The sequence below is a fragment of the Coregonus lavaretus genome, assembly GCF_964263955.1.
Source record: "Coregonus lavaretus genome assembly, chromosome: 7".
Classification (NCBI taxonomy): domain Eukaryota; kingdom Metazoa; phylum Chordata; class Actinopteri; order Salmoniformes; family Salmonidae; genus Coregonus; species Coregonus lavaretus.
In genome coordinates, this window is record NC_139994.1 from 1123507 (window position 1) to 1134794 (window position 11288).

Genomic DNA, 11288 nt, shown 5'->3' on the forward strand with positions numbered 1-11288 from the left:
TATATTACCATCCATCTATCATTATATTACCATCCATCTATCATTATATTACCATCCATCTATCATTATATTACCATCCATCTATCATTATATTACCATCCATCTATCATTATATTACCATCCATCTATCATTATATTACCATCCATCTATCATTATATTACCATCCATCTATCATTATATTACCATCCATCTATCATTATATTACCATCCATCTATCATTATATTACCATCCATCTATCATTATATTACCATCCATCTATCATTATATTACCATCCATACTATCATTATATTACCATCCATCTATCATTATATTACCATCCATACTATCATTATATTACCATCCATCTATCATTATATTACCATCCATCTATCATTATATTACCATCCATACTATCATTATATTACCATCCATCTATCATTATATTACCATCCATACTATCATTATATTACCATCCATCTATCATTATATTACCATCCATCTATCATTATATTACCATCCATACTATCATTATATTACCATCCATCTATCATTATATTACCATCCATACTATCATTATATTACCATCCATCTATCATTATATTACCATCCATACTATCATTATATTACCATCCATCTATCATTATATTACCATCCATCTATCATTATATTACCATCCATACTATCATTATATTACCATCCATCTATCATTATATTACCATCCATCTATCATTATATTACCATCCATCTATCATTATATTACCATCCATCTATCATTATATTACCATCCATCTATCATTATATTACCATCCATCTATCATTATATTACCATCCATCTATCATTATATTACCATCCATCTATCATTATATTACCATCCATCTATCATTATATTACCATCCATCTATCATTATATTACCATCCATCTATCATTATATTACCATCCATCTATCATTATATTACCATCCATCTATCATTATATTACCATCCATCTATCATTATATTACCATCCATCTATCATTATATTACCGTCATACTATCATTATATTACCATCTATCTATCCATCCAGCACCAACTCTTAACAGCTTTGACGGAATTTGCGTTACAAAATACTACCTTAATACTACACTATACTACATTATACTATATAACAGTACAGTATACTATAGCAGCAAGGAGTCCATCGACTGCATCACCAACTCCAACAACGCAGACAGAACGTACACCAAGAGTTAAAAGTTTGGACACACCTACTCATTCAAGGGTTTTTCTTTATTTTTACTATTTTCTACATTGTAGAATAATAGTGAAGACATCAAAACTATGAAATAACACATATGGAATCATGTAGTAACCAAAAAAGTGTTAAACAAATCTAAATATATTTTATATTTGAGATTCTTCAAATATCCACCCTTTGCCTTGATGACAGCTTTGCACACTCTTGGCATTCTCTCAACCAGCAATAAATGCTTCACAGAGTTCAAGTCACAGACACATCTCAACATCAACTGTTCAGAGGAGACTGTGTGAATCAGGCCTTCATGGTAGAATTGCTGCAAATAAATTCCTACTAAAGGACACCAATAAGAAGAAGGAACCTGCTTGGGCCAAGAAACACAAGCAATGAACATTAGACCGGTGGAAATGTGTCCTTCTGTCTGGAGTCCAAATTTGAGATTTTTGGTTCCAACCACCATGTCTTTGTGAGACGGATGATCTCTGCATGTGTAGTTCCCACCGTAAAGCATGGAAGAGGAGGTGTTATGGTGTGGGGGTGCTTTGCTGGTGACACTGTCTGTGATCTATTTAGAATTCAAGGCACACTTAACCAGCATGGCTACCACAGCATTCTGCAGCGATATGCCATCCCATCTGGTTTGGGCTTAGTGGGACTATCATTTGTTTTTCAACAGGACAATGACCCAACACACCTCCAGGCTGTGTAAGGGCTATTTTACCAAGAAGGAGAGTGATGGAGTGCTGCATCAGATGACCTGGCCTCCACAATCCCCCGACCTCAACCCAATTGAGATGGTTTGGGATGAGTCGGACCGCAGAGTGAAGGAAAAGCAGCCAACAAGTGCTCAACATATGTGGGAACTCCTTCAAGATTGTTGGAAAAACATTCCAGGTGAAGCTGGTTGAGAGAATGCCAAGAGTGTGCAAACTGTCATCAAGGCAAAGGGTGGCTATTTGAAGAATCTCAAATATAAAATATATTTTGATTTGTTTAACACTTTTTTGGTTACTACATGATTCCATATGTGTTATTTCATAGTTTGATGTCTTCACTATTATTCTACAATGTAGAAAATAGTAAAAAATAAAGAAAAACCCTTGAATGAGTAGGTGTGTCCAAACTTTTGACTGGTACTGTATGTTACTAATATACTACTAGTTGTGTAACTGTTGTATGTGAGCGTTGTACTGCCTGTACCCAACGGCCCACCTCTGCACCACTGGAGCTATGGTTCAGTCCATGCTGTAGCCCTCACCGTCTCCTGCTACCATCTAACCATCACTTGTTCGTTCTCTCCCTCTCTCCCTCTCTAGGTTTATCTTCCCCCCCACTCGAATGGGTCCAGAGAGCCAGTTTAGTGACTTCCTGGATGGACTAGGCCCCGCCCAGATCGTAGGCCGACAAACACTAGCCACGCCCTCCATGGGTAAGTCAGATCATTGGAGTCTCTGTCTGAAAACAGCTTCTTTGATATGATAATATAATAAATGCCATTATGCCTTTACTATAGCGTATACAGTGCAATCGGAAAGTATTCAGACCCCTTGACTTTTTCCACGTTTTGTTACGTTACAGCCTTATTCAAAAATTGATTAAATCGTTTTTTTCCTCATCAATCTACACACAATACCCCATAATGACAAAGCAAAAACAGATTTGTAATTTTTTTTGCTAATTTATTACAAATAAAAAACTGAAATATCACATATACTTAAGTATTCAGACCCTTTACTCAGTACTTTGTTGAAGCACCTTTGCAGTGATTACAGGCTTGAGTCTTCTTGGGTATGACGCTACAAGCTTGGCACACCTGTATTTGGGGAGTTTCTCCCATTCTTCTCTGCAAGTCCTCTCAAGCTCTGTCAGGTTGGACGGGGACCGTCGCTGCACTGCTATTTTCAGGTCTCTCCAGAGATGTTCAATCGGGTTCAAGTCCGGGTTCTGGCTGGGCAACTCAAGGACGTTTAGAGACTTGTCCCAAAGCCACTCCTGCGTTGTCTTGGCTGTGTGCTTTGGGTTGTTGTCCTGTTGGAAGTGAACCTTCGCCCCAGTCTGAGGTCCTGAGCGCTCTGCAGCAGGTTTTCATCAAGGATCTCTCTGTACTTTGCTCCGTTCATCTTTCCCTCGATCCTGACTAGTCTCCCAGTCCCTGCCGCTGAAAAACATCCCCACAGCATGATGCTGCCACCACCATGCTTCACCTTGGGATTGTGCCAGGTTTCCTCCAGACGTGACGCTTGGCATTCAGGCCAAAGAGTTCAATCTTGGTTTCATCAGACCAGAGAATCTTGTTTCTCATTGTCTGAGAGTCCTTTAGGTACATGTTGGCAAACTCCAAGCAGGCTGTCATGTGCCTTTTACTGAGGAGTGGCTTCCGTCTGGCCACTCTACCACAAAGGCCTGATTGGTGGAGTGCTACAGCGATGGTTGTCCTTCTGGAATGTTCTTCCATCTCCACAGAGGAACTCTGGAGCTCTGTCAGAGTGACCATCTGGTTCTTGGTCACCTCCCTGACCAAGGCCCTTCTCCCCCGATTGCTCAGTTTGGCCGGGCGGCCAACTCTAGGAAGAGTCTTGGTGGTTCCAAACTTCTTCTATTTAAGAATGATGGAGGCCTCTGTTTTTTGGGGGACCTTCAATACTGCAGTCATTTTTCGGTACCCTTCCCCAGATCTGTGCCTCGACACAATCCTGTCTCTGAGCTCTACGGACAATTCCTTCGACCTCATGGCTTGGATTTTGCTCTGACATGCACTGTCAACTGTGGGACCTTATATAGACAGGTGTGTGCCTTTCCAAATCATGTCCAATCAATTTAATTTACCACAGGTGGACTCCAATGAAGTTGTAGAAACATCTCAAGGATGATCAATGGAAACAGGATGCACCTCAATTTCGAGTCTCTTAGCAAAGGGTCTGAATACTTATGTAAATAAGGTATTTCTGTTTATATAAAAAAATATATATATATATATAAACATTCTAAAAACCTGTTTTCGCTTTGTCATTATGGGTTATTGAGTGTATTAATTCTATTAATTTAATCAATTTTAGAATAAGGCTGTAACGTAACAAAATGTGGAAAAAGTCAAGGGGTCTGAATACTTTCCGAATGAACTGTATAGCTCCTCCCCCTTCAGTGTTTGCTGATCTAAATATACCAAATGGTGTATGAATATGGGGATGGCTCCACATTAGATACCAGACGGTGTATGAATATGGGGATGGCTCCACATTAGATACCAGACGGTGTATGAATATGATGATGGCTCCACATTAGATACCAGATGGTGTATGAATATGGGGATGGCTCCACATTAGATACTAGACGGTGTATGAATATGGGGATGGCTCCACATTAGATACCAGACGGTGTATGAATATGGGGATGGCTCCACATTAGATACCAGACGGTGTATGAATATGGGGATGGCTCCACATTAGATACCAGACGGTGTATGAATATGGGGATGGCTCCACATTAGATACCAGACGGTGTATGAATATGAGGATGGCTCCACATTAGATACCAGACGGTGTATGAATATGGGGATGGCTCCACATTAGATTAGATACCAGATGTGTTTTCTTTAATGAATTAAAAGTAAAATAAATATTTGTAATCTATGCCAAAACAGTGGAACAGATGTTATAACAGACTAGACGCTTTCTGTCGCCTCCTGCTGGTCAACACCGGTACTGCACACTGGAAACTGCACTTTCTGATCAGATATCATAATAGGGCCAGAATGCGACCTGACCTGGAGAAAGGGGTCCCAGTTCTGGCCTATAACTTGGCCCAGAGCTTTTCCTGGCCAGGTTTCATGCTAAGTAAAATCATCTGCCCCTAAACATGAGGAGTGTGTGTAAAGTGTGTCTGTAACGTGTGTGTTTTCCTCCTCAAGGTGACATCCATGTGGGTATGGTGGACAGAGGAGGCCAGCTAGAGGTGGAGGTCAACCAGGCCAGAGGACTGACCCCTAAACCAGGGTCAAAGAACATCCCAGGTACAATACAAAACTACAGAACTTTATTGTTCATTTATTCATCCCAGGTACAATACAAACCTATATAACTTTATTGTTTGTCCCAGGTACAATACAAACCTACACAACTTTATTGTTTATCCCAGGTACAATACAAAGCTACAGAACGCAATTGTTCATCCCAGGTCAAATCTGGGATGAACAATTGCGTTCTGTAGGTTTGTATTGTTGGGTGGTCCTCTGTAGCTCAATTGGTAGAGCATGGCGCTTGTAACGCCAGGGTAGTGGGTTCGATCCCCGGCACCACCCATACGTAAAGATGTATGCGCACATGACTGTAAGTCGCTTTGGATAAAAGCTTCTGCTAAATGGCATATTATAAATCAAATCAAATTTTATTGGTCACATACACATATTTAGCAGATGTTATTGCGGGTGTAGTGAAATACTTGTGTTCCTAGCTCCAACAGTGCAGTAGTATCTAACAATTCACAATAATACACACAAATCTAAAAGTAAAAGAATGGAATTAAGAAATATATAAATATTAGGACGAGCAATGTCGGAGTGGCATTGACTAAATACAGTAGAATAGAGTACAGTATATACATATGAAATGAGTAAAGCAGTATGTAAACATTATTAAAGTGACTAGTGTTCCATTATTAAAGTGACCAGTGATTCCATGTCTATGTATATGGGGCAGCAGCCTCTAAGGTGCAGGGTTGAGTAACCAGGTGATAGCTGGCTAGTGATGGCTATTTAACAGTCTGATGGCCTAGAGATAGTCTCTCGGTCCCAGCTTTGATGCAACTGTACTGACCTCGCCTTCTGGATGATAGCGGGGTGAACAGGCCGTGGCTCGGGTGGTTGATGTCCTTGATTATCTTTTTGACCTTCCTGTGACATCGGGTGCTGTAGGTGTTCATGCCCTCAGACGAACCAACAAACAGGCAAAGCTTCAATACAGGACTAAGATTGAATCCTACTACACCGGCTCTGATGCTCGTCGGATGTGGCAGGGCTTGAAAACTATTATGGACTACAAAGGGAAACCCAGCCACGAGCTGCCCAGTGACGCGAGCCTACCAGGTGGGCTAAATGCCTTTTATGCTCGCTTCGAGGCAAGCAACACTGAAGCATGCATGAGAGCACCAGCTGTTCCGAACGACTGTGTGATCACGCTCTCTGTAGCCGATGTGAGCAAGACCTTTAAACAGGTCAACATTCACAAGGCCGCGGGGCCAGACGGATTACCAGGATGTGTACTCAGACCATGTGCAGACCAACTGGCAAGTGTCTTCACTGACATTTTCAACCTCTCCCTGACTGAGTCTGTAATACCTAAATGTTTCAAGCAGACCACCATAGTTCCTGTGCCCAAGAAAGTGAAGGTAACCTGCCTAAATGACTACCACCCCGTAGCACTCACGTCGGTAGCCATGAAGTGCTTTGAAAGGCTGGTCATGGCTCACATCAACACCATCTTCCCGGAAACCCTAGACCCACTCCAATTTGCATACCGCCCCAACAGATCCACATATTACGCAATCTCAATCGCTCTCCACACTGCCCTTTCCCACCTGGACAAAAGGAACACCTACGTGAGAATGCTATTCATTGACTACAGCTTAGCGTTCATCACCATAGTGCCCTCAAAGCTCATCACTAAGCTAAGGACCCTGGGACTAAACACCTCCCTCTGCAACTGGATCATGGACTTCCTGACTGGCCGCCCCCAGGTGGTAAGGGTAGGCAACAACACATCTGCCACGCTGATCCTCAACACGGGGGCCCCTCAGGGGTGCGTGCTTAGTCCCCTCCTGTACTCCCTGTTCACCCACGACTGCGTGGCCAAGCACGACTCCAACACCATTATTATGTTTGCTTACGACACAACGTGGTAGGCCTGATCACCGACAACGATGAGACAGCCTATAAGGAGGAGGTCAGAGACCTGGCAGTGTGGTGCCAGGACAACAACCTCTCCCTCAACGCGAGCAAGGCAAAGGAGATGATCGTGGGCTACAGGAAAAGGAGGGGTGAACCTTCCCCCATTCACATCGACGGGGCTGTAGTGGAGTGGGTCGAGAGTTTCAAGTTCCTTGGTGTCCACATCACCAACAAACTATCATGCTCCAAACACACCAAGAAAGTCGTGAAGAGGGCACGACAATGCCTTTTCCCCCTCAGGAGACTGAAAAGATTTGGCATGGGTCCCAAATCCTCAAAAAGTTCTACAGCTGCACCATCGAGAGCATCCTGACCGGTTGCATCACCGCCTGGTATGGCAACTGCTCGGCATCCGACCGTAAGGCGCAACAGAAGGTAGTGCGTACAGCCCAGTACATCAATGAGGCCAAGCTTCCTGCCATCCAGGACCTATATACTAGGCAGTGTCAGAGGAAGGCCCAAAATATTGTCAAAGACTTCAGTCACCCAAGTCACAGACTGTTCTCTCTGCTACCACACAGCAAGCGATACCGGAGCGCCAAGTCTAGGTCCAAAAGGCTCCTTAACAGCTTCTACCCCCAAGCCATAAGACTGCTGAACAATTAATGAAATGGCCACCCGGACTATTTGCATTGACACTCCCCCCCCCCCCTTTTGTCTTTACACTGCTGCTACTCACTGTTTATTATCTAGTAAGCATTTCACGGTAAGGTATTCAGCGCATGTGATTAAAATAAAATGTGATTTGATTTGGTGTCCTGGAGGGCAGGCAGTGTGCCCCCTGTGATGCGTTGGGCAGACCGCATCACCCTCGAGAGCCCTGCGGTTGCGGGCGGTGCAGTTGCCATACCAGGTGGTGATACAGCCCGACAGGATGCTCTCAATTGTGCATCTGTAAAAGTTTGTGAGGGTCTTAGGGGCCAAGCCAAATTTCTTCAGCCTCCTGAGGTTGAAGAGGCGCTGTTGCACCTTCTTCACCACACTGTCTGTGTGGGTGGACCATTTCAGATTGTCAGTGATGTGTACGCCGAGGAACTTGAAGCTTTTCACCTTCTCCACTGCAGTCCCGTCGATGTGGAAAGGGGCTGTTTCCTGAAGTCCATGATCAGCTCATTCGTTTTGTTGACATTGAGGGAGAGGTTATTTTCTTGGCACTACTCCGCCAGAGCCCTCACCTCCTCCCTGTAGGCTGTCTCATCATTTTTGGTAATCAGGCCTCCTACTGTTGTGTCTGCAAACTTGATAGATTTGGTGGCGTGTGTGGCCACGCAGTCATGGGTGAACAGGGAGTATAGGATGGGGCTGAGCACGCACCCTTGTGGGGCCCCAGTGTTGAGGATCAGCGTAGTGGAGGTGTTGTTTCCTACCTTCACCACCTAGGGTGGCCCGTCAGGAAGTCCAGGACCCTGTTGCACAGGGCGGGGTTCAGACCCAGCTGAGCTTGGAGGGTACTATGGTGTTGAATGCTGAGCTATAGTCAATGAACTGCATTCTTACATAGGTATTCCTCTTGTCCAGATGGGATAGGGAAGTGTGCAGTGTGATGGCAATTGCATCGTCTGTGGATCTATTGGGGCGGTATGCAAATTGAAGTGGGTTTAGGGTGTCAGGTAAGGTGGAGGTAATATGATCCTTAACTAGCCTCTCAAAGCACTTCATGATGACAGAAGAGAGTGCTACGGAGTGATAGTCACTTAGTTCAGTTACGTTTGCGTTCTTGGGTACAAGAACAATGGTGGCCATCTCGAAGCATGTGGGGACAGCAGACTGGGATAGGGAGAGATTGAATATGTCCGTAAACACACCAGCCAGCTGGTCTGCGCATGCTCTGAGGACGCGGCTAGGGATGCCGTCTGGGCCGGCAGCTTGCACGCTTAAATGTCTTACTCACGTGGGCCACAGAGAACGAGAGCCCACAGTCCTTGGGAGCGGGCCGCGTCGGTGGCACTGTGTTATCCTCAAAGCGGGTGAAGAAGGTGTTTAGCTTGTCCAGAAGCAAGACGTCGGTGTCCGCGACGTGGCTGGTTTTCCCTTTGTAATCCGTGATTGTCTGGAGTCCCTGCTACATACGTCTCATGTCTGAGCCGTTGAATTGCGACTCCACTTTGTCTCTGTACTGACGTTTTGCCTGTTTGATTGCCTTACGGAGGGAATAACTACACCGTTTGTATTAGACCATATTCCCAGTAACCTTGCCGTGGTTAAATGCGATGGTTCGCACTTTCAGTTTTGCGCGAATGTTGCAATCTATCCATGGTTTTTGGTTTGGGTAGGTTTTAATAGTCACAGTTGGAACAACATCCCCTATACACTTCCTGATGAACTCAGTCACCGTGTCCGTGTATACGTCAATGCAACCCGGGAACATATCCCAGTCCGCGTGATCAAAACAATATTGAAGCATGGATTCCGATTGGTCAGACCAGCGTTGAATAGACCTTAGCACGGGTACTTCCTGTTTGAGTTTCTTCCTATAGGAAGGGAGGGGTAGAATGGAGTCGTGATCTGATTTGCCGAAAGGAGGCCGGGGGAGGGCCTTGTAGCCGTCCTGGAAGGTGGAGTAACAGTGATGGAGAGTTTTTGAAGCGCGAGTACTACAGGCAATGTGTTGATAGAACTTCGGTAGCGTTTTTCTCAAATCTGCTTTGTTAAAATCCCCAGCTTTTATTTCTAATTTGAATTGAAATAATTGTATTGTTAATTTCTTGTACACTGGCTAGTCACAGGGTACATTTGAATAGAAACAACTTTATTGTTCATCCTGACCAGTCACAGAGGTAATTTGAATTGAAATAACTTCATTATTAATTTCCTGCAGCGACCTACGTAAAGGTGTATGTGTTGGAGAACGGGGCGTGTCTGGCTAAGAAGAAGACCAGAGTGGTGAAGAAGACTCTAGACCCCGCCTACCAACAGGCCTTGCTGTTTGAAGAGAGTCCTCAGGCCAAAGTCCTACAGGTAAATACCTAGCTATATATAGCAATCTATAAGTGGTAGAAATAGGATTTGTGGTTCGAGAACCCCATATGTTCGTCTTGCGTGGCCAGAAAAACACATTTTTCTTCTCCTCCAAATTTGTATTTTAAATACTTAATTTTATTGCATCTCTAGCAGCGATACCATTTTTTGGATGGTTAGCTAATCAAAGCGTTGACTTCATTTCCCGTCCCACTTCTCTCTCTCCCACCCTCTCTCTCTCTCTCTCCCCACTTCTCTCTCTCTCTCTCCCCACCTCTCTCTCTCCCACCTTCTCTCTCTCCCACCCTCTCTCTCCCACCCTCTCTCTCTCTCCCCACCTCTCTCTCTCCCACCCTCTCTCTCTCTCTCCCCACCTCTCTCTCTCCCACCCTCTCTCTCTCTCCCCACCTCTCTCTCTCCCGCCCTCTCTCTCTCTCCCACCCTCTCTCTCTCGCTCCCCACCTCTCTCTCTCTCCCACCCTCTCTCTCTCGCTCCCCACCTCTCTCTCTCCCCACCTCTGTCTCTCCCCACATCTCTCGCTCCCCACCTCTCTCTCTCCCACCTCTCTCTCCCTCCCAGGTGATTGTGTGGGGCGACTATGGGCGGATGGACCACAAGGTCTTCATGGGCATGGCTCAGATCATGCTGGATGACTTGGACCTTGGTGCCACGGTGAGCGGATGGTACAAGCTGTTCCCCACCTCGTCTCTGGCTGACCCCAGCATCGGACCCCTCACACGGCGACTGTCCCAGTCCTCACTGGAGAGCTGTGCCACCAGCCCCTCCTGTACCTAGTCAGAGAGAACTATATAGCTACAGTACACACACACACACACACACGCACACGCACACACACACACACACACACACACACACACAAGAAGGGATACACACACACACACACACATACATTCACGCACACGCACACGCACACACACACACACACACACACAAGAAGGGATACACACACACACACACACACACACAAGAAGGGATACACACACACACACACACACACACAAGAAGGGATACATACACACACACACATCATGCAGATATGTTATACACGCAGAAACGCAGTCAGACGTGTATACATGCAGGCTTCTGCATACACACGTGCCCACGCATAAACCCCCTGCCACACACACACACACACACACACACACACAC

At 45.0% G+C, this 11288-nt stretch overlaps 1 protein-coding gene across 1 annotated transcript in view; it reads left to right on the forward strand.

Moving 5' to 3' along the window:
• The window catches only part of LOC311132839 (regulating synaptic membrane exocytosis protein 3-like), a gene marked incomplete at both ends in the record, with an annotated part of 18350 nt that extends 7437 nt beyond the window's left edge, over nt 1–10913 (forward strand). The window contains 4 exons of the mRNA XM_084166193.1: nt 2535–2647; nt 5126–5227; nt 9978–10117; nt 10698–10913. Coding sequence (XP_084022319.1) covers nt 2535–2647; nt 5126–5227; nt 9978–10117; nt 10698–10913 — 571 coding nt within the window. The remainder of the gene's footprint in view (nt 1–2534; nt 2648–5125; nt 5228–9977; nt 10118–10697) is intronic.
• Nucleotides 10914–11288: the final 375 nt, after the last annotated feature.